We start from the raw sequence: 27,043 nt of genomic DNA on the forward strand, positions 1-27,043 counted from the left end.
ATGATGAAGAACTCATGAGATGAACTGTCAGTATTATATTGCATAACTGAAGTCCATGTAATTGGGAACTGGCTATAAAATAAATAGTTTTATATTGATTATGTTCTGTTAATGATTTATCGTTATAAAATATACAGTCCAGCCAATATTTGGTAGAATAGTAGTCTGAGTTTAATGATTAATAGCTGTTTATTGCGTTTTTGGCTTACTTAGTCGCTTTCTCTGTTACATCTGGCAAACAACGTAAGGACAAATAGCACAATGAAAGAAGCAAATGGAGCCAGCCAGCCGGTGGGTACAATATCTATCGATGAACATTTGTAGTTGTTTTATAAATCAAATTTTTGGATAAATTAATCCTTCAAGCATTTATATTCAGGGTGGGAAGGTATTGTAGGAATGCCATTGTTTATTTTGATGATTAGGATGTTTGTGTTGGAGTAAATCCATTTGACTAGCTTATGCTCAAGCATTTTATCAACTTCCTAGTTTATATACAGCATATTGAATTTGTATAGTAAAATACATTTTTTGGCTGTATCGATCATAAAGGCAACCGGTAATATATACAGTATATTCATATACAGTATAGACTGTATATATATATATATATATATATATATATATATATATATATATATATATATATATATATATATCTACATAAAAAGGGGCTTAGAAGTTACAACTTCTACCTTGCAGCAAGGGCCCTAGTTTTGCATGGAGATTGCATGTTTTACCTGTGATTGTGGGATTTACACCTAAACTCCAGACATGCCATCGGGGCCATTTCTGACACTTAACTCCTACATGTAAAATCAACTTTTTTTGCTTGAAAATTACTTAGAACTACCAAATATGGTAGTGGGGCAGGGTCACCCACACGTCATTGGGGAAGCCAGGCTTTCCCCTTGCGTCAGAGGGGGGCAGGGTCAGGTGATGGGTGGCCCCGCCCTCCTCATATAAGAAGTGTCAGGCTGCCGGGATCCCCGTAGTGTCTCCGGTGGAGACAGAGGATGGGTGCGCTGCGCTGAAGGGAGAGATCACCCATTGCTGGATCAGATCAGCCATCGCTGGACCCCAGAGAGATGATCATCCGTCGCTGGATAGCAAGAGTGGATTACCACCGCTGGAATCTTTTTTTTATTTTTAATAAAGGACTTTTGTACCCCCTTACCATTTCAAACGGGGGGCCGGGATCTGGGGGTCCCCTTGTTAAAGGGGGCTTCCAGATTCTGATAAGCCCCCGTCCGCAGACCCCCACAACCACCGGCCAGGGTTGTGGGGATGAGGCACTTGTCCAACATGAGGACAAGGTGCTTTGGGGGGGACCCCAAAGCATCCTCCCAATGTTGAGGGCATGTGGCCTGGTACGGTTCAGGAGGGGGGGGGGGCGCGCTCTCGTCCCCCCTCTTTTCCTGCGTGCTCGGATAAAGGGTCTGGTATGGATATTTGGGGGGAACCCCACGTCATTTTTTTTTATTTGACCTGAAGGGCCTGGTAATTGAATTTGGGGGAACCCCACACTTTTTTTTTTATCAATGACTGTTCTCTGTATTATGGGGAGCCAACAATTCATTATAGCTGCGAGTGATTTTAAAGGACTTTTTTTCCTGCAGAAATTACACTTTGTGCAGGGACAGTTCTAAGCACGGGAAACATGCGCCCCTTCACAGGCATACTATACACTATCCCCAGGTACAAAATTTAAAGGAATATTACACTTTTATTGTTTCACTTTAAGCATTATTAAAATCACTGCTCCCGAAAAAACGGCTGTTTTTAAAACTTTTTTTTGTATTGATACATGTCCCTGGGGCAGGACCCAGGCCCCCAAACACTTTTTATGACAATAACTTGCATATTAGCCTTTAAAATGAGCACTTTAATAGGGTTCTAAAGTTCACACGAAGTTTAGGTCTGTTCGCAGGTTCTGGTGCGAACTGAACCAGGGGGTGTTCAGCTCATCCTTAATTGGCACGTATAGATAACCGGGGGGGTTAGATGTCCCTTACTATATCCTCCAGCAGATTCACCTGGCGTGGTGCCCCTGATGGCTCATCCGGTCAGTCCTCCAGATCAGGATGTCCAGAGCCGCTCTCCTAATCAGAACTCTCCAATTCCAGCTTTCAGAAAAAATTCAATGGGTTTCCAGGGATTAATCCTAATCAGCCTCTTCTGTGTCAACACAGGGCGGAGAGAAGGTTGGTGCCATTGTCGCATGCAACCATTCCTGGCTGAAGTTGGCGTGATGTCAACCACCTCTGAGCCTGCCCCTGCAGAGCTGACAGAATCTCTGCCCCAGTGTGGTTTCTGTCCCCTAAGCAGACCAACTCAAGCACCGCATGGCATCTTTTTTCTTGACAGCTTGCATAGCCAATTGAGCATTTATGAAGCACTGCTGGTTCGGAGGACAAATCTGCAGAAGAGGCCATAGAGGAATAAGAAGAGGAGGGGGTGGAGGCGAGAGCTGTAGCAGAATCACCACTAGCATTTTGGAGGCGTGGTGGCGGAACAAGCTCCAACAATACTGAACCCAGTCCTGCATTATTCCCAGCTGCCAGCAGAGTTACCCAGTGCACTGTGAAGGAAAGGTAACATATCTGCCCATGCCTGCTGGACCATGAATCAGTGGTAATATGTACCTTGCTGCTGACCGCCCTGTCCAACGAGGCCAAAACATTGCCTTCCACATGCCGGTAGAGAACTGGGATGGCCTTCCATGAAAAGAAATGGTGTTTTGGAACCTGCCACTGAGGTACAGCACATTCCACAAATTCATGAAAGGGGGCAGAGTCTACCAGCTGAAAAGGCAGCAGTTTCAGTGCTAGCAATTTGGCCAAGCTAGCATTCAGACACTGAGCATGTGGATGGCTGGGACCAAATTTCCTTTAATGGTTCAGCAACTGGGGCAGGGAAATTTGCCTGCTAAAATCAGATGGTGGTGTACTGCTAGCAGATTGGCTGCAAGAACTTGGGACATCTATTGCTATACCTTCATTCCTCTCAGTGCAGGTTTTTGAGAGGACTGGAGGTATAGTGGGGTTGGAGATTCCAGATGAGGAGCAAGGAGAAGTCTGCCTTTTTCCTTTGATGTGGGTCTTTCAAGTGCTGTTGCCAACGGACTACATGGCAGGTCCTCATATGTCTTGTCAAGGATGTGGTGCCCAAGTGGCTGCTGTTCTGGCCATGCTTGATCCGCTTCAGACATAGATTGCAAACAGCAATGGTACGGTCTGCTGAACACATGTCAAAAAAGGCCTATACCAAGTAAATTTTAAAAGTCAGCAGGGAGTCAGCAGCGCCCTGCACCTGCGGAGCTCTGCAGTGTGATGCAATAGGATGGCTGCCCTTAAGCTGCCCCATAGAGGACATCCTGCCTAGTTGGAGTTGTGGCTCCACCTCCTCCGCCTCTCTTCTCTCAGGCACCCAAGTAGAGTCAGTGACCTCATCAAGCCCTCCCACCTCGTCACTGGATTAAACTTGGCAGTATGCTGCAGTGGGGGAACTTGACTGGCAGTTTCTTATCCTTTTTGGGCACCCCCTCTCTCTAGGCTCACGTTACTCCCTTCCTCAACCTGGGAACCAACATCGGAGTCTTCAAATCACTGTGCATGCTCTAGCAGCATGGGCTCAGCACTGTGGTCGAATAGTTCTGGGGACTCCTCTGTGCATGATGATGGGGCTATGGAAGGAGTGACTGTGGACAAGGAGCCAGTGGAATATGCCATTTTGGCAGCTGTATTGGAAGGCAAACTACTCTGAGCCTGGGTGACGGAGGATGAGAATGGCTTTGTTACCCACTCCACCAACTCTTCTGCATGTTCTGGCTTAATAACATGGCCAGTAGCAGAAAAAAAGGACAAGCGTGCCCCACAGCCACCTGCAGAGGATGCGCCATGTCCACGAACAGCACTGTAGACTGTAGACACAGAGGCTGCTTGCCCTCTTTTAGTGGCCTGTGAGCGTCTGCCTCTCCTTGGTGGCCTTCCGGACATGATGTATATTTTGTTTTGCAACACCACACTACACTGTATTAGATACTGTGTACACCTCCTGCACTTTATTAGCAACTGTACTATGTACTATACTATCCACACCAACAACACTACACATGGCTGCTGTGCAGGCAGCCTTATATAGTGTGAGGCGTGGACTTAGTCCCTCTGAGCCATGATTGGCCAAAGGCACCCTGCCTTTGGCTAATTATGGCTCATTTAACAGAGGGCGCTGGGATTGGCCAATGCATGCAGACCAGGTGCATGCTTTGGCCAATCATCATATAGCAATGCACTGCAAGATCGGGGCATATGGGGCATTCCGCGGCGCTAAAATTTGTGAATGCCCCATAATGTTCGCTCTTCGGCGAACAGGCGAATGGCCGATGTCCGAGTCGAACGTAAGCTCATCCCGACTCAGCATAAATGCGTTACACCCCTTTTGAAAAGTAGGATTTTAATCAATATCTCAATGAATATAAGAACAATTTCCAAAATTTTGACAAAACTGAGTTATATAAAATATTTGTTTAGCTCATTACATGAAAGTAATGTTAATAATATAAATTAGATTGCACAATCTTCAGTTATATTCAAATTAGTTGATGCAAAAATGAATACACCCCACAATAAAAACGACTACATCTAGTATTTTGTATGACCTCCATGATTTGTAAGGACAGCGCCAAGTCTTTTAGGCATGGAATGAACAAGTTGGTGACATATTGCAACATTTATCTTTTTCCATTCTACAAGAAAGACCTTTTTAGAGCCTGGATACTGGATGGAGAGTGATGCTTAAATGGTCTCTTTAGAATTCCCCATAGGTGTTTCATTGGGTTCAGATCAGGAGAGAAACTTGGACACTGAATCACTCTCACCCTGTTCTTCTTCAGAAATGCAACAGTGGCCTTAGATGTGTATTTTGGATCATTGTCCTATTGGAAACGTGCACGACGACTAAGGACATGGAGTGATGGTAGCATCTTCTCTTTCAATATTGAGCAGTAAATCTTTGAATTCATCATACCATCAATGAAATGCAGCTCCCTGACACTGGCAGCACTCATGCAGCCCCACAGAAAGAAACTGGCCCCACCATGTTCACTGTAGGCACCATGCATTTTTCTTTGTACTCCTCACCTTTGCGACGCCATACAGTTTTGATGCCATCAGCTCCAAAAACATTTATCTTGGTCTCATCACTCCAGTGTACAGAGTCCCATTAATCATTAGACATGTGCATTCGTTTTCGTCCGAATGCATTTTCGTCCGAATTTCAGCTATTTTCGTTTTCGTTTTGACAAAAGATAACGAAAGCACAAAATCCGAAAAACGAAAGATCCAACATAAATAAATGCTTTATTTTCGTTTTCGTTGTTACAACAGTTCGATATAGAATAGGAGATTCGACATGACTCTGACAACAATCTGTGTCTATAGAACCTATGGTCGAATGTGCCTAACCTTACCTCTATTAGTCCAAGATTATATAGAGAAAATATTCGACAGAGAAAAGATTTGACGGAGAGAAAAGATTCTGCAAGTTACTGTCCTAAAAAGTGTTTGGGGACCCGGGTCCTGCCCCAGGGGACATGTATCAATGCAAAAAAAAGTTTTAAAAACGGCCGTTTTTTCGGGAGCAGTGATTTTAATAATGATTAAAGTGAAACAATAAAAGTGTAATATTCCTTTAAATTTCGTAGCTGGGGGGTTGTCTATAGTATGCCTGTGAAGGGGCTCATGTTTCTGGGGCTTAGAACTGTCGCTGCACAAAGTGTCATTTATGCAGGAAAAAAAGTCCTTTAAAATCACTCGCAGCTATTATGAATTGTCGGCTCCCGTAATACAGAGAACACTCATTGAAAGTCATTGATAAAAAAATAAATAAATAAATAAAAAAAAAAGTGTGGGGGTCCCCCAAATTCAATTACCAGGCCCTTCAGGTCTGGTATGGATATTAAGGGGAACCCTGCCTCAAATTTAAGAAAAAATTTGACGTGGGGTTCCCCCTAAATATCCATAACCAGACCCTTCAGGTTAGGTATGGATATTAAGGGGAACCCCGTGTCAAATTTAAAAAAAAATTGACGTGGGGTTCCCCCTAAAAATCCATACCAGACCCTTTATCCGAGCACGCAACCTGGCAGGCCGCAGGAAAAGAGGGGGGGACGAGAGAGCGGCCCCCCTCCCTCCTGAACCGTACCAGGCCACATGCCCTCAACATTGGGAGGATGCTTTGGGGGTCTGTGACCCCTCAAAGCACCTTGTCCCCATGTTGATGAGGACAAGGGCCTCATCTCCACAACCCTGGCCGGTGGTTGTGGAGGTCTGCGGGCGGGGGGCTTATCAGAATCTGGAAGCCCCCTTTAACAAGGGGACCCCCAGATCCCGCCCCCCCCCTGTTTGAAATGGTAAGGGGGTACAAAAGTACCCCTACCATTTCACAAAGAAAGTGTAAAAAATGGTTAAATAAAACAAACACACTTTTGAAAAATTCCTTTATTAAAAATAAAAAAATAAAAAAAAGATTCCAGCGGCGGTAATCCACTCTTGCTATCCAGCGATGGGCGGTCATCTCTCCAGCGATGTCTCATCTCATCCAGCGCAGCGATCCATCCTTCTTCTGTCTCCGCAGAGGAGACAATGCAAGGATTCCGGCTGCCTGACGTTTCTTATATACGGAGGGCGGGGCCACCCGTCACCTGACCCCGCCCCCCTCTGACGCAAGGGGAAACCCGGGGTTCCCTGTGACGTATGGGTGACCCCGCACCCCTCTGATGTAACACAGGCAGGTTTCCGTTACATGAGAGGGGGGCGGGGTCACCCATACGTCACGGGGAACCCCGGGTTTCCCCTTGCGTCAGAGGGGGGCGGGGTCAGGTGACGGGTGGCCCCGCCCACTCTATATAAGAAACGTCAGGCAGCCGGAATCCTTGCATTGTCTCCTCTGCGGAGACAGAAGAACGAAGGATTCGCTGCACTGGAGAGATGAGACATCGCTGGAGAGATGACCGTCCGTCGCTGGATAGCAAGAGTGGATTACCGCCGCTGGAATCTTTTTTTTTATTTTTTTATTTTTAATAAAGGAATTTTTCAAAAGTGTGTTTGTTTTATTTAACCATTTTTTACACTTTCTTTGTGAAATGGTAGGGGTACTTTTGTACCCCCTTACCATTTCAAACAGGGGGGGGGCCGGGATCTGGGGGTCCCCTTGTTAAAGGGGGCTTCCAGATTCTGATAAGCCCCCCGCCCGCAGACCTCCACAACCACCGGCCAGGGTTGTGGAGATGAGGCCCTTGTCCTCATCAACATGGGGACATGGTGCTTTGAGGGGTCACAGACCCCCAAAGCATCCTCCCAATGTTGAGGGCATGTGGCCTGGTACGGTTCAGGAGGGAGGGGGGGCCGCTCTCTCGTCCCCCCCTCTTTTCCTGCGGCCTGCCAGGTTGCGTGCTCGGATAAAGGGTCTGGTATGGATTTTTAGGGGGAACCCCACGTCAATTTTTTTTTAAATTTGACGCGGGGTTCCCCTTAATATCCATACCAGACCTGAAGGGTCTGGTTATGGATATTTAGGGGGAACCCCACGTCAAATTTTTTCTTACATTTGAGGCAGGGTTCCCCTTAATATCCATACCAGACCTGAAGGGCCTGGTAATTGAATTTGGGGGACCCCCACGCTTTTTTATTTATTTATTTATTTATTTTTTATCAATGACTTTCAATGAGTGTTCTCTGTATTACGGGAGCCGACAATTCATAATAGCTGCAAGTGATTTTAAAGGACTTTTTTTCCTGCATAAATGACACTTTGTGCAGCGACAGTTCTAAGCCCCAGAAACATGAGCCCCTTCACAGGCATACTATAGACAACCCCCCCCCTACGAAATTTAAAGGAATATTACACTTTTATTGTTTCACTTTAATCATTATTAAAATCACTGCTCCCGAAAAAACGGCCGTTTTTAAAACTTTTTTTTGCATTGATACATGTCCCCTGGGGCAGGACCCAGGTCCCCAAACACTTTTTAGGACAGTAACTTGCAAATTAGCCTTTAAAATTAGCACTTTAGATTTTGAACGTTGGACTCCCATAGACTTTAATAGGGTTCTAAAGTATGCTATATAGTATATATACTAGCTCCGTCGAATCTTCTTTATACATTCGACAGACACCATAAGCCTTCAAAGACAGATTCGACCGTAATTCATGTGGATTTTTGGACGAATGCAATTTTTGAACGAAAAACGAAATAAATAAAAACGAATTTCGGGAGTAACTAAATAAATTAAGTTTTCGGACGAAAACGAAATTCCGAAACGAAATATTTTACTCTGCACATGTCTATTAATCATCTTCTTTTCCAGCTTGGGCCCTGACAAATTCTAGGCTGGCTTTTTTTTACATGGGCTTTAGGTAAAGCCTCCTTCACAAACAACACTATGCATGTCATTCCCCTGCAGTGTATGCTGTATTGTGTCATGGGAAACAATCACCCCAGTTTGGCTTTCTACTTCTTGAGCCAACTGCAGTGAACTTGCATTTTGATTTTCTTCAACCCTTCTCATCAGAAGATGCTCCTGTCGAGGTGGTAACTTCCGTGGACGGCCTGAATGTCTCTGTGAGATGGTTGCAGTTCCATTTTTGTAAAATGTTTGTATCACTTTTTCTACATTATTCTGACTGATAATTAAAGCTTTGCTGATCTTCTTTTAGCCTTCACTTTTATTGTGTAAAGAAATTATTTTCTTTCCTTGTGAGATTTCTCTTTCCTGACAGACTCCATGGCAGCAACGTGTGGGTTAAGTCCCGCCTCCACTACCCCATAGGATACCACTCCCATAAATCTTTGCTCCCTGCCCCTGGCCGTGTTCTTTTTTTGTCCTCCTCTGAAGGACCCAGAGGTGGTCTTCCTACCTGAAGATTTATCATCCCCACGATCGAGGTCGGCCGGTCTGCGACTCTGGGTCTGGAAAGTCCCATTACTCCGCTAAGCCCTAGCTATTAGCAGGGTATGGAGTGGGCAGTGGAAGAGGCGCTGTGAAGAAGCCCATGTCCTGGCCACTGGCAGGCAGGCTGCGCATTGGTCGGATAGCCAGCTATTAGCAGGTGACCTGTTTTGCCCCCTGGAAAGTCCGGTGTCATCTTACCTTATCTTCGGCCGAGTGATCGATCGTGGTGGGAGTGGTGAGAGGTTCTAAAAGTTCTTTATGGCAGCAGTTTTTGTATTTTTTATCTGTCTTCGTTTGTTTCTGTTTGTTTGTATGTGCAGGCATGGCGGCTGGTTCTTCCGCGTTCCAGTCGCCGTTCTACTTCCGGGTTTGCGTTTTCGTCCGTACTGCGCATGCGCGAACACGGTTGAGATCGAGGCTTGGTTTCGCGCATGCGCGATAGCGGCAAATTGCCGCTGTTTCGCGCATGCGCACAGGCACGGCGGTGACATCACAGGGGCGGGCTATTTAAACGGGGAATTAGTCTGCAAGCTTTGGGAATGCTTGCGGGCTGTTGCGGTGACTTCCCCCTCCCTCTGTGTTGCATCTACTGGTAAGTGGCATTCTGGGACAGGGTGGCTATCCCTTCCCTGTCCCTTACACTGATCCCTTGTCATCTTTTCAGCGCGTATGGATATCGCTGAGGACATGGATTCTTTACCGCCTGTTTGTGGCCAGCCCTCTCATAAAGGTATTTCTAATGTTCACCTGAAGGTCTGGTGGGGGAGGGGTATTTATCTGTTAGCTCTGTCCTGATGTCTTGTCTCTTGTGGTTTCTTGTCTTGTTCCTTTTTCAGCCCTTCCAGGTTAGAACAGCATCGCAGCTCTCATAGAGGGAGCGACTCCTCCAAGTCGCATCACCGGCACTCCTCTTCCAAATCTAAACATTATGGTTCCTCCTCAAGATCAGGACACCGTAGTGAAGAAAGATCGCACTCCTCGAGGACTCAATCTAGTCACTCAGCTAGTGCCTGTTGGGGGTGCAGAGCTCTTGTACCGGCAGGAAAATCTTTATGCGATCCTTGCTACGCCAAGGCTTCCAATGAAAGGGGTGACGCGGATCAACAACTTAAAACCCTGGTGGAAAAAGTTGTTAAGGAGTCCCTCAGAAATATTAAGGGCCAGTCCTATGTTCCCCCGGCAAAGCCGCCTCTTTCTCCAGGAAGGGAGACTCAGCTGCAGGATACTTGGGAATCCTCTGCGCATAGCCACCCCTCAGCTGCCATATCTGACAGTGACTCTGATGAAAGTGATCCCTGTGTGGGCTTTGATTTCGCTCTACTGCCTCCTCTGGTCAGAGCTGTTAGAGAGACACTGAACTGGGAAGATTCTGTGGCTGCTCCTTCCAAACAAAGAAAATTCTTTAAGCAATTAAAGAAGGAACGGATTAATTTTCCTTTTATCTCTGAGCTAGGTGAGATTATCACAGATGAATGGGGCAAGGTGGAGAAGAAAAATTCCATGCTATCGAAGGTTTCGAAACTCTATCCTTTCAATGAAGAAGAGGTGAAGCATTTGGAGGCAGCGCCATTGGTAGACGCAGCAGTCATGAGGCTGGTGAAACATCTCACTCTTCCCTTAGAGGATACCGTGTCTTTTAAGGACGTTCTGGACAGACGAATTGATGCTGATTTGAAGAGAGTGTATCTCACAGCAGGAATGGCCTGTAAGCCAGCGCTAGCTCTGGCCGCTATGTCCAAAGCAATGGAGATATGGACAGATAGTGTAGATGAGACACTTAGAAATATCTCTGAAGATACAGCTAAGAGCTCGCCTATCCAAGAGCTTAGGCTGGCCTCCGCCTTTCTTGGGGAGGCCTCTATCGACATCATACGCCTGGTGGCTCGGGTGATGCTTTCTTCTGTTACGGCTAAACGGGCTCTTTGGCTCCGCCCTTGGCTGGCAGACCCAGCCTCAAAACAAGTATGGTGCCGCATCCCCTTTGAAGGGTCCTCCCTTTTCGGCAATAAGTTGGATGAGGCTATTACCCGAGCCACTGGTGGGAAGTCGGGGTTCCTCCCCCAGGACCGGCATTTGCAAGCCCAGAGAAGGTCTTTTCCAAAGAGACAGTACCAGGAACGAGCCAGGGAAGCTCGCAGTTACAGACCAGGCCGTGATTTTTCCAGGTCCTGGAAATCAAGACAATCCTCTTTTAAAAAATCTACGAAAAGTGATTTGAAGGGAGAGAGGGAACCAACTAATTCCTTTTGAGGTTGGGCCCGCTCAGACAGGGCAGGTGGGGGCTCGTCTTTTCCACTTTCGCCATGTCTGGGCGGCCTCGATCCAAGACTTCTGGACCGTCAAGACCGTCTCCTCAGGTCATGTTTGGACCTTCAAGGAATCTCCCAGACTCAGATGGGTCCCCACCTCTCTCCCGGTCTCAGACGAAAAAAGGCTAATTCTTCTAGCCTACGTGGAATCTTTGTTGGCTCAAGGAGCCATTATCCATGTTCCAGTCATTCAGCGAGGCATGGGAATCTACTCTCCTTTGTTTATGGTCCGGAAAAAGAGCGGGGCCTGGAGGCCGGTCATAGATCTAACCCACTTGAACAGTTTTATCAAAAAAGAAAAATTCAAGATGGAGTCATTATCCACAATTCAACAATCTGTCCAAGCAGGGGACTGGATGGTCTCCATAGACCTCAAGGACGCCTATTTTCATGTCCCAGTTGCAGAAAATTACCAGCAGTATCTTCGGGCTATCAACTTCTCCTCGTGTATTTTCAAAAGTACTGTTGGCAGTGGTAGCTCTTCTGAGAACCAAAGGGATTCGTCTACATCACTACCTAGACGACCTTCTGTTGTTGGCTCAAGACAAGGATCAACTTCTGGTACACAGAAAGCAGGTCATCTCCACCCTACAGGAATTCGGGTGGATCTTGAACTTGGAGAAGAGCCAGCTGGTCCCATCTCAGCGGCTGGTGTTCTTAGGGGCCCTATTCAACACTGTCAGAGGCACCATTTCATTACCAGAAGAGAAGTTGTCAGTGGTCAGGGACAGAATCCGCCCAGCCCTCTCTGCCTCTCATCTCCAGGCTCTCCAGTGCCTGAAAATTATAGGCACTATGGTAGCGACAATTCCGATGGTGAGGTGGGCACAGTGGAGGATGAGGCCCTTTCAGAAGGGTTTCCTTCATCAATGGTCAGGCAGCAAAACCCAGCTGATTCGGATCACCTTATCCATGAGGAATTCCCTTCTGTGGTGGCTCCAACGGGAAAACCTCTGCAACTGCCATTCCATTCTCCCCATCTCATGGGTCACCATAACAACAGATGCCAGCAACAGGGGTTGGGGCGCCCACTGTCTGGCGGAAGTGGCTCAGGGCACCTGGATTCTCCCCTCCAGAGGGACGGTGTCGAACATCCTGGAGTTAAGGGCAGCCCTTCAAGCTCTGCTAGCCTTTGATTTCAGGAGCCTCGGTCTCACTCAGGCTAGACAATACCACAGCAGTGGCGTACATAAGAAGGCAAGGGGGTACCCGAAGTCTATCCCTTCTCCAGGAGGTGGAACCGATCATGACCTGGGCTCAGAGGAACCTGAAGTATCTGACAGCATCCTATGTCCCAGGGATTCAGAACGTTCAGGCAGACTTTCTTTCCCGGATACTTCTGGACAACAACGAGTGGTCTCTCCACGAGGAAGTGTTCAACTGGATCCTGACAATGGGGCTCTCCCCAGAAGTCGACCTGTTTGCCTCTCCTTGCAACAAAAAACTGGAGAGGTACTATTCAAGGTACAGGGATCCTCAAGCCTACGGGGTGGATGCCTTGACAGAGAAATGGTGGTTCCACAAGGCCTATGCCTTTCCCCCAACTCCTATTATTCATCAGTTCCTGAGGAGACTCAGGTCAGAGACAGCAGAAGTGATAGCCATAATCCCTTATTGGCCCAACAGACCCTGGTTTCCGCTTCTGATGCTCCTCAGTGTCAGGGATCCAATTCCTTTACCATCCAGGCCAGACCTTCTGTCTCAAGGGTCGAGATTACATCCTTGCCCGGATCACCTGCGCCTAAAGGCTTGGTTTTTGAAAGGGGACGGTTGAAGGCTTTAGGCTGTCCTGAAGAAGTCATTCCCACTCTTCTTAGTGCTCGAAGAAGCAGTACTAACCGGGTATATGAGAGAATTTGGGCGAAGTTTGCAGATCACTTGTCTTCAAGGTCCAGTTCCTGTAATACCCTGACAGTCCGGGACGTTTTAAGCTTCTTGCAATCAGGATTGGATATCTCCCTTTCGGTTAGTTCTCTCCGGGTCCAGGTTTCAGCAATTTCAGCTTTTTCTGGAGTCGCATGGGCCAATCATCCCTTGGTCCAACAATTCTTCAAAGGAGCAGTCAGGCTTAGGCCACAAAGGAAGCCTAGATTCCCCAAATGGGACCTTCCATTGGTTCTAGATTTCTTCTCTTAACTTGACAAAACGCTCTCAATCAGAGAATTAACCCTTAAAACCTCTTTTCTGGTAGCCATAACTTCGGCGAAGAGAATCTCCGAAATTCAGTCTCTAGGTGCAAAGGAACCTTTTCTCACCTTCTTTCCAGATAGGGTAGTCCTAATTCCGATGTTGGGGACAAATCCCAAGGTGACCTCTGTTTTCCATGAAAACCAGGAAATCACTCTTCCTACCTTCAATTCTGCTGGAAGTCAGGATCCACATCCACTCGATTTGGGAGTTACTCTAAAACAATATCTGGATATTACAGCTTCTTTTCGTCAATCTGACTTCCTCTTCGTGCTATTTAACGGGAAAAGTAGAGGCGCCAAGGCCTCCGTTAGATCCATCGCTGCTTGGGTGGTTCAGGCAATTCAATGGGCTTATAGAGAGAAGGGCTTGGCTCCTCCTGAGGCGGTTACAGCTCACTCTACCGGAAGTCTCTCAACCTCATGGGCGGCTTCGCGTCACGTTGCACCTGATGTAATCTGCAGAGCGGCCTCCTGGTCTTCTATTTATACTTTCATGTCTCACTATTGTGTTGAGCCAGCATCTTTATCCTCTGTTGATTTTGGTTTGAAAGTCCTGTCGGCCGACAGTGTTAAATAAATCTTTTGTTCAGCATTTTGCCCACCCGGGTGTGTTTGGCGAGTTATTTCCCACACGTTGCTGCCATGGAGTCTGTCAGGAAAATGGAAAATTCCTATCAAAATACTTACTGTAATTTTCCTTTCCTGATGGACTCCATGGCAGCAGGAGTTCCCTCCCAAATGGCTGGAGTAGGCTAGTTACCGAACACGGCCAGGGGCAGGGAGCAAAGATTTATGGGAGTGGTGTCCTATGGGGTAGTGGAGGCGGGACTTAACCCACACGTTGCTGCCATGGAGTCCATCAGGAAAGGAAAATTACGGTAAGTATTTTGATAGGAATTTTCCATTTTCATGTAGTACCAATACTGACAGCATCAAATGGGAAAGGGTTTTCTTTGTTAAAGTGTAAGTAAACCCCCCTATCGTTTTCAGCCAAGGAAGCTGCTATCTTTGCCTCTGTTTAATATAAAACTACCATGATGTTGCACATGTGATCAGTCATGACACCAGCCATTGGATGGTTTAATAGTTTGATTGAGAGCACAACCAATGGGAGTGTTACATTTCCGGCAAGCCCCGGACATGAAACTGTTTTATGGATGGGTTTACTTCCGCTTTAAGTGACAACTTTTATAATCAACTGTCTGCTGCACACTCGTTTAATGAATAATTAGACTCACCTGTAGTTGAATTCTTATTAATTAGGATTTTGTTGTCTAAAATTTAGCTTTGCTCCTACTGGCCCATACACACGATCTGAAAATCGGAAGAAAAATACTACTTTCGATGTGATCGTACAATAATCGGATCATTAGTAGAGAGCTTTCGAGAGCCGATCACAACAGTTCATCCGATATTATTCTATCGGACAAGCACAAAAATGTTCCTCGTATGATACCAGATCGTATGATTCTCATTTAGTCAGTACAGTTGTCGTCCGAAAATACAACACAAATACACTACAACACATGACATCACTTCCGATTTTTTCCAGAGAATTTTCGTGACTTTAGTAACCTATTCAATTTCTACTTGTGACTAGTAAGCGAAAAAAGTCAGATGGTCTGTCCTCCGATTTTTGGATCGTGTGTACGGGCCATTAGACTTTGATTGTGGTGTATCCATTTTTTGCAACATGAATGAATTTGTTAGAAAAAATACCTTTTTGTGTGTGCAAATTAACAAATCTTGGTTGCAATTAATGGCTTGTATTTGTGGGAGTATTTTGTAGTCTAGTGTCTAGTACTGAGCACTGTATACATTTTTTTGTTGCTGTTACTTTTACATTGGATGGAATAATATTCTGAGGAAGAGTGGAAGGTGTTGAAATAAGGAAAAGAATTTTATTTGACCCATATACACATGTAGATCTGGTGAGAGTTCATACCCTACAGACTTTGATTTTGGATTGATATATTTCAGCGCTGGTTTCAGATTTGTATTTGGACTTGCCTGGGGTGGGCAGTGCTTTTACAGCTGCTTAGAGCCGGTTCACACAGCGGGCGATGCGAGGCGACACGACTCGCCTCGCCTCGCTTTCGCAAGTCGCCCCCGTTCTGTACAATGGAACCGTTCTGAGAGGAGCGACTCGAGTCGCTCCGACTCAGAAAAAAGGTTCCTGTACTACTTTTGGGCGACCTCGGGGCGACTTGCATTGACTTCTATACAGAAGTCATTTGCAAGTCGCCGCTGAGGCCGCGGCAGGTCGCGGCGAGGCAAGTCGGAGTCGCCTCGCCTCGCCTGCTGTGTGAACCGGCCCTTAGGGAGATAAATTTAAAATGAAAAAATAAAAATTCTGTGCACTGATATACTGTATACATTATTAGTTAAAAATCATAAGGTAAGCAAGATTTGGTATCAGTAGCTATATTATATTATGGTGGGAAAAGGGGAAATATAAGTGGTTTAGCAAAGTCTCAGACCTCCTCTAGTCTAATGAGAATCTATAGAGCCAAGAACTGCTGACATCTTTCCATACAGAGTGGGTTGTGAGGCATAGTGGGTGTAATGCAAGTTAGATTCATGGATGGCAGACACTTCTTGAATAGTGATGGCCGAACGGTTCGCCCGGCGGTCGTTTCGCGGCGAATTTCCGACTTTCGCCGTCCGCGGGTTCGAACGCCTTTTTCCGTCGTTCGCCCCGGCGGACTTACGTGTTTAATGTATACAAGAACTTTAACCTTTCGTGACACGTTTATCATGTGTTACAGGACAACCAATTGAGACATGACAGCTCATGGACACTTGGACATTCCCCCTAACCTATAAATACACCCGATCCGGTGGCCATTTTACATTCTTTCTTCTGTCACTGTAGGGAAAGGATCCTGTGTGGAGTAGGGACAGAGAAAACGCTAGCTATTTGGTACACAAAAGTTCTTTTCAGGACTGGTATAGGTGTTAGGTCAGCAGCCTGAGTTTCTTTTGTCAGTTTAGATAAAGGGACAGAGCGCTGTATGCTGCTATTTTAGGGACAGCTCAGCCAGATTAGTCTTTCTTCATCATCATCATCATCATCATCATTAGCTGTTACTATCAGGTCCACAAAAGAGCTGTTCCAGCTAATCGTTCCAGCCTACTCTTTTTTGCCAATTTGTATAGGGACAGGCAGGAAGCAGTGTGTCAGGCAGTGAGGATAATTTTAAAGACTTGCTGTTACTATTAGTTCCACAAAGGTTCTTTTCAGGACTGGTATCAGTGGTACGGTAATAGGCTTGTACACGTATAATATTCTTTCTTCCAAATATAGAAAGAATATTATACTTGACTGCTGCCCTTCTGCTGCAGTCTGCTAATCATTCACAACTCACTTGTTCCACAAAGCTCTTTATCAGGACTGGTAACTTGGTCTGTCTAGGGTGCTACGGTACATAGGCTTGGGTGCGGTACAGTCTGCTGTTCTGTAAGGACCGCTATCGGTCCACAATAGATAGGGTTGCCGTGCACTACTGCTGACCGCTGCCCTATACTGCAGCAGTCCTTCAGCGGTATAGGGACTGACGCACAGTCTGCTAAACACTAATACACAACCTGCTTGGTCCACAAAAGTTCTTATAAGGACTGGTAACTTGGTATAGGGTGCTACGGTACATAGGCCTGAGTGCGTTACAGTCTGCTGTTCTGTAAGGACCGCTATCGGTCCACAATACATAGGGTTGACGTGCACTACTGCTGACCGCTGCCCTATACTGCAGCAGTCCTTCAGCGGTATAGGGACTGACGCACAGTCTGCTAAACACTAACACACAACCTGCTTGGTCCACAAAAGTTCTTATAAGGACTGGTAACTTGGTATAGGGTGCTACGGTACATAGGCCTGAGTGCAGTACAGTCTGCTGTTCTGTAAGGACTGCTATCGGTCCACAATACATAGGGTTGCCGTGCACTACTGCTGACCGCTGCCCTATACTGCAGCAGTCCTTCAGCGGTATAGGGACTGACGCACAGTCTGCTAAACACTAATACACAACCTGCTTGGTCCACAAAAGTTCTTATAAGGACTGGTAACTTGGTATAGGGTGCTACGGTACATAGGCCTGAGTGCAGTACAGTCTGCTGTTCTGTAAGGACCGCTATCGGTCCACAATACATAGGGTTGCCGTGCACTACTGCTGACCGCTGCCCTATACTGCAGCAGTCCTTCATTGGTATAGGGACTGACGTACAGTCTGCTAATCACTAACACACAACCTGCTTGGTCCACAAAAGTTCTTATAAGGACTGGTAACTTGGTATAGGGTGCTACGGTACATAGGCCTGAGTGCGTTACAGTCTGCTGTTCTGTAAGGACCGCTATCGGTCCACAATACATAGGGTTGCCGTGCACTACTGCTGACCGCTGCCCTATACTGCAGCAGTCCTTCAGCGGTATAGGGACTGACGCACAGTCTGCTAAACACTAACACACAACCTGCTTGGTCCACAAAAGTTTTTATAAGGACTGGTAACTTGGTATAGGGTGCTACGGTACATAGGCCTGAGTGCAGTACAGTCTGCTGTTCTGTAAGGACCGCTATCGGTCCACAATACATAGGGTTGCCGTGCACTACTGCTGACCGCTGCCCTATACTGCAGCAGTCCTTCATTGGTATAGGGACTGACGTACAGTCTGCTAATCACTAACACACAACCTGCTTGGTCCACAAAAGTTCTTATAAGGACTGGTAACTTGGTATAGGGTGCTACGGTACATAGGCCTGAGTGCAGTACAGTCTGCTGTTCTGTAAGGACCGCTATCGGTCCACAATACATAGGGTTGCCGTGCACTACTGCTGACCGCTGCCCTATACTGCAGCAGTCCTTCATTGGTATAGGGACTGACGTACAGTCTGCTAAACACTAACACACAACCTGCTTGGTCCACAAAAGTTCTTATAAGGACTGGTAACTTGGTATAGGGTGCTACGGTACATAGGCCTGAGTGCGTTACAGTCTGCTGTTCTGTAAGGACCGCTATCGGTCCACAATACATAGGGTTGCCGTGCACTACTGCTGACCGCTGCCCTATACTGCAGCAGTCCTTCAGCGGTATAGGGACTGACGCACAGTCTGCTAAACACTAACACACAACCTGCTTGGTCCACAAAAGTTTTTATAAGGACTGGTAACTTGGTATAGGGTGCTACGGTACATAGGCCTGAGTGCAGTACAGTCTGCTGTTCTGTAAGGACCGCTATCGGTCCACAATACATAGGGTTGCCGTGCACTACTGCTGACCGCTGCCCTATACTGCAGCAGTCCTTCATTGGTATAGGGACTGACGTACAGTCTGCTAATCACTAACACACAACCTGCTTGGTCCACAAAAGTTCTTATAAGGACTGGTAACTTGGTATAGGGTGCTACGGTACATAGGCCTGAGTGCAGTACAGTCTGCTGTTCTGTAAGGACCGCTATCGGTCCACAATACATAGGGTTGCCGTGCACTACTGCTGACCGCTGCCCTATACTGCAGCAGTCCTTCATTGGTATAGGGACTGACGTACAGTCTGCTAATCACTAACACACAACCTGCTTGGTCCACAAAAGTTCTTATAAGGACTGGTAACTTGGTATAGGGTGCTACGGTACATAGGCCTGAGTGCGTTACAGTCTGCTGTTCTGTAAGGACCGCTATCGGTCCACAATACATAGGGTTGCCGTGCACTACTGCTGACCGCTGCCCTATACTGCAGCAGTCCTTCAGCGGTATAGGGACTGACGCACAGTCTGCTAAACACTAACACACAACCTGCTTGGTCCACAAAAGTTTTTATAAGGACTGGTAACTTGGTATAGGGTGCTACGGTACATAGGCCTGAGTGCAGTACAGTCTGCTGTTCTGTAAGGACCGCTATCGGTCCACAATACATAGGGTTGCCGTGCACTACTGCTGACCGCTGCCCTATACTGCAGCAGTCCTTCATTGGTATAGGGACTGACGTACAGTCTGCTAATCACTAACACACAACCTGCTTGGTCCACAAAAGTTCTTATAAGGACTGGTAACTTGGTATAGGGTGCTACGGTACATAGGCCTGAGTGCGTTACAGTCTGCTGTTCTGTAAGGACCGCTATCGGTCCACAATACATAGGGTTGCCGTGCACTACTGCTGACCGCTGCCCTATACTGCAGCAGTCCTTCAGCGGTATAGGGACTGACGCACAGTCTGCTAAACACTAACACACAACCTGCTTGGTCCACAAAAGTTTTTATAAGGACTGGTAACTTGGTATAGGGTGCTACGGTACATAGGCCTGAGTGCAGTACAGTCTGCTGTTCTGTAAGGACCGCTATCGGTCCACAATACATAGGGTTGCCGTGCACTACTGCTGACCGCTGCCCTATACTGCAGCAGTCCTTCATTGGTATAGGGACTGACGTACAGTCTGCTAATCACTAACACACAACCTGCTTGGTCCACAAAAGTTCTTATAAGGACTGGTAACTTGGTATAGGGTGCTACGGTACATAGGCCTGAGTGCAGTACAGTCTGCTGTTCTGTAAGGACCGCTATCGGTCCACAATACATAGGGTTGCCGTGCACTACTGCTGACCGCTGCCCTATACTGCAGCAGTCCTTCATTGGTATAGGGACTGACGTACAGTCTGCTAATCACTAACACACAACCTGCTTGGTCCACAAAAGTTCTTATAAGGACTGGTAACTTGGTATAGGGTGCTACGGTACATAGGCCTGAGTGCAGTACAGTCTGCTGTTCTGTAAGGACCGCTATCGGTCCACAATACATAGGGTTGCCGTGCACTACTGCTGACCGCTGCCCTATACTGCAGCAGTCCTTCATTGGTATAGGGACTGACGTACAGTCTGCTAATCACTAACACACAACCTGCTTGGTCCACAAAAGTTTTTATAAGGACTGGTAACTTGGTATAGGGTGCTACGGTACATAGGCCTGAGTGCAGTACAGTCTGCTGTTCTGTAAGGACCGCTATCGGTCCACAATACATAGGGTTGACGTGCACTACTGCTGACCGCTGCCCTATACTGCAGCAGTCCTTCAGCGGTATAGGGACTAAGAGTTTTGTCACAGGGTGATTTAAAAAATGACAGGCAGAGGAAGAGGCAGGCCCTTCCGCAGGGGTGGTAGGGGTAGGGCAGGAGCAACAGCCTTGAGCCAAAGTGGGAAGTTGCAGAAGGTGCGTTCAATTACTTTAAAGGACGCACCAGACTTGGTTGAGTGGCTCACTCAGCCTTATTCTTCTGCACCCTCCTCATCCTCTCGATCTGCACCCTCTTCTTCACTCTCTGCTATGTGCACCCCCAAAGACACTACCACCAACAACACCACCACCACCACATACCTTCCGCTTGAGTGCAAATGGGGGCCTTCATGCTCCAGTGTTTTAATAGGGACCCCCGTATAAAAAGCATGAGGGTCAAGGACCAGTACTGGGTGGCAACGTACTTAGATCCCCGGTACAAACACAAAATGGCGGAAATGTTACCGCCGTCGCAGAGGGCTGTCAGAATGCAGCACTTCCAGGCCTTGCTTCGAGAAATGCTGCATTCTGCTTTTGCGTGCGCTGGCAGAGGAGCAATTCCCACTCCCAGAGAAGGATTTGCGGGTACCAATCCAACAGCGCCTGCAAGAAGAGGCCGGTTTGAAGATGTGTTGGTGACTTCGGATATGAGGTCATTCTTTCAGCCGACCCATCGACAGGTGTCATCCGGATCCAGCATCAGGGAACGCCTAGACCGTCAGGTGTCCGACTACATTGGGTTAACGGCCGATGTGGACGCTCTGAGGAGTGATGAACCCCTAGACTACTGGGTGGGCAGGCTTGACCTCTGGCCAGAGCTTGCCCAATTTGCAATCGAACTGTTGGCTTGCCCCTCATCCAGTGTCCTGTCCGAAAGGACGTTCAGCGCAGCAGGGGGGATTGTGACCGATAAGCGTACTCGCCTAGCTCACGACAGTGTTAACTACCTCACATTTCTAAAAATGAATGAGGCATGGATCTCGGAGGAATTCAACACATGTGATCAGTAGACCATGTATATGTCTATAAACAATTTTTGGAATCAAGCACACAGACCTTCTTAATTCATTTGGCTCACTTCCCTGACCCAAAAAAGCACACCGTACTATATGCCCCTACCCTCCTCTTTGAAGAGGTTGAGCGGTGTCATATTTCTACTGGGGCTGCTTATTATGAGGGGTTCCCACCATCCCTGTGCTGTGCTGACTTCCTCCTGGGTGTTCTTATTATGAGGGGCTCCCACCATCCCTGTGCTGTGCTGACTTCCTCCTGGGGGTTCTTATTATGAGGGGCTCCCACCATCCCTGTGCTGTGCTGACTTCCTCCTGGGGGTTCTTATTATGAGGGGATCACACCATCCCTGTGCTGTGCTGACTTCCTCCTGGGGCTGCTTACGGTGCTGCTGTCAGCGCTGTATGTCACGGAGCTGCTGTCAGCGCTGTATGTCACGGAGCTGCTGTCAGCGCTGTATGTCACGGAGCTGCTGTCAGCGCTGTATGTCACGGAGCTGCTGTCAGCGCTGTATGTCACGGAGCTGCTGTCAGCGCTGTATGTCACGGAGCTGCTGTCAGCGCTGTATGTCACGGTGCTGCTGTCAGCGCTGTATGTCACGGAGCTGCTGTCAGCGCTGTATGTCACGGAGCTGCTGTCAGTGCTGTATGTCACGGAGCTGCTGTCAGCGCTGTATGTCACGGAGCTGCTGTCAGCGCTGTATGTCACGGAGCTGCTGTCAGCGCTGTATGTCACGGTGCTGCTGTCAGCGCTGTATGTCACGGAGCTGCTGTCAGCGCTGTATGTCACGGAGCTGCTGTCAGTGCTGTATGTCACGGAGCTGCTGTCAGCGCTGTATGTCACGGAGCTGCTGTCAGCGCTGTATGTCACGGAGCTGCTGTCAGCGCTGTATGTCACGGTGCTGCTGTCAGCGCTGTATGTCACGGAGCTGCTGTCAGCGCTGTATGTCACGGAGCTGCTGTCAGCGCTGTATGTCACGGAGCTGCTGTCAGCGCTGTATGTCACGGAGCTGCTGTCAGCGCTGTATGTCACGGAGCTGCTGTCAGCGCTGTATGTCACGGTGCTGATGTCAGTGCTCTGTATTACGGTGCTGCTGTCAGTGCTCTGTATCTCCTGCACCCTCTTGTTTGCCTACCCTGGTCCCTGACCTTCCCTCTCCTCCATTGCCTTCATTAGCTCCATAGTCCTGAATTGTCAGAACAATTTCCCAAATAAAAAAAAAATGCTTGTAGTTATCGATCCCAAATTCACCTCATACATGTATTATGCTATTGTCCAGGTGGTGGGACTACGTGCTACCCCCTAATAATTACCCCGTGGCCGCAAATTCGACCTAAAGGTTTGCGAAATTCGCCTCCCATTGAAGTCAATGGAGCCCGCGGCGAACGGTCGTTTTCGCGAACGTTTGTGTCCGTTCGCGTTTCGCGTTCGCGAAACGTCCCGTCGGAAGTTCGTCCATCACTATTCTTGAATGCAAAGAGATTTTATTTCTCTTAAATAGAACTTTAGGAGAGAGGGTTAGGGCCAGGACACCCTTTAGTAGATGCAATGTTAAGACCATGGCAGACCCTGAGACTTCTACAGGAGGACAGCCATGCAGGGAAAGGCATCCAGCAAGATGCTAAATCTGCATGAGTAGGAATGCTGTCTTCTATGGCAACAGTCTTTAACAGTGTCTAACACAAGGTGTAACAGTTTTGTCACAATCGCTTCTTGTAGTTTTTCAACCCACTGAGCTCCCAGTCTCTCTCTCACTAGACTAGATGATTCACTGCCACTAGTGGGTGTAATGAAAGTTAGATTCATGGGCGCTAGACACTTCTTGAATGCAAAACAGAACTTTGAGAGAGAGGGTTAGGGCCAGGACATGTCCCTGCCCATTGGCTGAGATACCCCATATACTCCTAATCTATCCTTGCTTTGCCCTTCTTTTATCTAATGTCACCAGGTACCCAGCCATCCAGTGACAGAAGAGAAAAGTGTATCAATTCCAGACTAAGGGCACTTTCACACTGAGGTGCGGGGGTGTCGGTGGTAAAGCGCCACTAGTTTTAGTGGCGCTTTGCCATAGTTTTGGAGGTGCTTTTCGGCCACTAGCAGGACGCTTTTAACCTCCGCTAGTGGATGAATAAAGGGTTAAAAGCGCCCGCAAAACTTTGTGGGCACTTCAACGGCGCTGCCAATTGATTTCAATTGGCAGGGGCACTTTAGGAGCGGTGTATACAGATACAGACTTTACACAGTACACAGACTTTTTTTAACATCCCGCAAGCGCACCGCTCCAGTGTGAAAGCCCTCAGGCTCTCACACTGGAGTGACAGGAGAGGCGCTTTGCAAGCGCTATTTTTAGCACTATAGCGCCTGTAAAGCACCTCAGTGTGAAAGTAGCCTTAGGGTGAACTCAGTTGATCCCTAACAATGAGCCAAGGTAACTTCACCTGGCAGGTAAATTTAGGAACAATCCTGCCTAAACATCAGGGTGCTACATCGGTTTTAAAATAAAATTACGTATTAAGATTATACAATCTTCTGAATAGATAGGTTACTTCATGCACATTTTAAGGGTGATTGTAAAGGCTTTGTTTTTTTTTGTTTTTTAACCACTTAATAACCGCCCTATAGCCGAATGACGGCTTCAGGGCGGTTTCTTAACTCTGGGAGGCCGTCATATGACGTCCTCCCAGAATTCCGCTCTCGCGCGCCCCCTGGGGCACTCGAGAGCATCCGTGACCGCCGGGTCCTGCGTCCTACATCACGGATCACGGTAAACGGCCGCTCGTCGCGGCCGTTTACCACGTGATCGCTCCGTCAAATGACGGAGTGATCACTTGTAAACAAACCGGCGTCCTCCCTCCCCCTCTCTGTACCGATCGGAACAGCGGAGGGGGAAGAGATCGGTGTCAGCAGCGATGTGGGCTGCATCTGCAGTGCCCACATCGCTGCTCACCGAAAATTAACCCCTCAATTCCCTGCAAATACTCTGCAATACCCTGCCATTACTCTGCATTACCCTGCAATACCCTGCAATACCCTGCAATACTCTGCAATACTCTGCAATACTCTGCAATACTCTGCATTACCCTGCATTACCCTGCATTACCCTGCAATACTCTGCATTACCCTGCAATGCTCTGCAATACTCTGCATTACCCTGCATTACCCTGCATTACCCTGCAATACTCTGCAATACCCTGCAACACTCTGCAACGCCCGCCAATACCCTGCAACACTCTGCAATGCTCTGCAACACTCTGCAATGCTCTGCAACACCCACCAATACCCTGCAACACTCTGCAATGCTCTGCAACACCCGCCAATACCGTGCAACACTCTGCAATGCTCTGCAACACCCTCCAATATCCTGCAATGCTCTGCAACGCAATACTCTGCAACGCCATACTCTGAGATACCCAGCCATACTCTGATATACCCAGCCATACCCAGCCATAGTCGGTGATACCCTGCAATACCCAGCCATAGACACCCCCCCCCCTCCCGCCGCCCTCCGGTGCTTCTACCGACTCGCCAATACGATCAAATCCAGAATCTTTTTTTTTTTTTTCAGGCTTCCCAGCTTAGAGATGAGATGCGGGGTCTTATTGACCCCATATCTCACTGTAAAGAGGACCTGTCATGCCATATTCCTATTACAAGGAAAGTTTACATTCCTTGTAATAGGAATAAAAGTGATCAAAAAAATTATTTTTGGGGAAAAAAATGTCAAACTAAAATAAATAAAGTAAAATGAACAATACATTTTTTTTTTTTTTTTTAAAGCGCCCTTGTCCCCATGTGCTCGCATGCAGAAGCGAACGCATACGTAAGTCCCGCCCACATATGAAAACGGTGTTCAAACCACACATGTGAGGTATCGCTGCGAACGTTAGAGTGAGAGCAATAATTCTAGCCCTAGACCTCCTCTGTAACTCAAAACATATAACCAGTAAAAAAAAAATTAATCGTCGCCTATGGGGATTTTTAAGTAGCGACGTTTGGCGCCATTCCACGAGCCTGTGCAATTTTGAAGAGTGACATGTTAGGTATCGATTTACTCAGTGTAACTTCATCTTTCACATTATGCAAAAATTGGGCTAACTTTACTGTGTTTTTTTTTTTTAAGCACAAAATTGTTTTTTTTCCAAAAAAAAGCATTCGAAAAATTGCTGCGCAAATACCGTGCGAGATAAAAAGTTGCAATGACCACCATTGTATTCTCCAGGGTGTTTGCTAAAAAAACATATATAATGTTTTGGGATTCGATGTAATTTTCTAGCAAATAAATGATGATTTTTACATGTAGGAGAGAAATGTCAGAAATGTCAGAATTGTCCTGGGTGCTCCAGAACGCCTGATGGCGCTCCCTGCATGTTGGGCCTCTGTATGTGGCCGCACTGTGTAAAAGTCTCACACATGTGGTATCGCCGTACTCGGGAGTAATAGCAGAATGTGTTTTGGGGTGTAATTTGTGGTATGCATATGCTGTGTGAGAAATAAACTGATAATATGACAATTTTGTGAAAAAAAAAAAAAAAAAGTAAAAAAAAATCTTGATTTTGCAAAGAATTGTGGGAAAAAATGACAACTTCAAAAAACTCATCATGCCTCTTACTAAATACCTTGGAATGTCTTCTTTCCAAAAAGGGGTCATTTGGGGGGTATTTGTACTTTTCTGGCATGTTAGGGTCTCAAGAATTGAAATAGGCCGTCAGTCCTTCAGGTGTGATCAATTTTCAGATATTGGCACCATAGCTTGTGGACTCTATAACTTTCACAAAGACCAAATAATATCCACCAATTTGTACTTATTTTTACCAAAGATATGTAGTAGTATAAATTTTGGCCAAAATTTATGAAAAAAAAATTACTAATCTGCTAAATTTTATAACAGAAATGAAGAAAAATTCATTTTTTTACAGAATTTTCTGTATTTTTTCTTTTATAGCACAAAAAATAAAAAACCCAGCGGTGATTAAATACCACCAAAAGAAAGCTCCATTTGTGTGAAAAAAAGGACAAAAATTTCATATAGGTCCAGTGTTGCATGACTGAGTAATTGTCATTCAAAATGTGAGAGCACCGAAAGCTGAAAACTTCTCTGTGCAGTTGGTTTTGCACAGAGCAGCCCGGATCCTCCTCTTCTTTGGTCCCTCTTTGCTGCTCCTAGCCCCTCCCTTCTTTGAGTGCCCCTCAGCCACCAGCTTGCTACAGGAGGCACCCAAGCCGAGTCAGAGCTCCGTGTATCTATTCAGACACGGAGCCCAACCTGGCCCCGCCCCCTCTCCCCCATGATTGGCTGACTGACTTTGACAGCCATGGGAGCCAATGGCACCGCTGCTCTGTCTTAGGCAATCAGGGGGAAAGTCCTGGATGGCTGAGGGGGTTGTGGATATCGCTGGAGAGAGAAGGGGCTCAGGTAGGTAATCGGCGGGGGGGGGGGGAGGGCTGCTACACACAGAAGTTTTTTTAATCTTAATGTGTAGAATGCATTAAGTTAAAAAACCTTATACCTTTACAATGCCTTTAAAACAGGGAGGGATA

At 47.0% G+C, this 27,043-nt stretch overlaps 1 protein-coding gene across 1 annotated transcript in view; it reads left to right on the forward strand.

Annotated features, from left to right (window-relative positions):
* The first annotated feature begins 237 nt into the window (after positions 1-237).
* SLC2A9 (solute carrier family 2 member 9) overlaps positions 238-27,043 on the forward strand; it is a 593,533-nt gene continuing 566,727 nt past the window's right edge. Inside the window, exon 1 of the mRNA XM_077477785.1 lies at positions 238-291. Within this exon, the coding sequence (XP_077333911.1) occupies positions 262-291 (30 nt within the window). The 5' untranslated portion in view covers positions 238-261. The remainder of the gene's footprint in view (positions 292-27,043) is intronic.

This window comes from Lithobates pipiens, unplaced genomic scaffold (genome assembly GCF_037356315.1).
Source record: "Lithobates pipiens isolate NorthernLeopardFrog02 unplaced genomic scaffold, aLitPip1_a1.2 Scaffold_13, whole genome shotgun sequence".
NCBI lineage: Eukaryota > Metazoa > Chordata > Amphibia > Anura > Ranidae > Lithobates > Lithobates pipiens.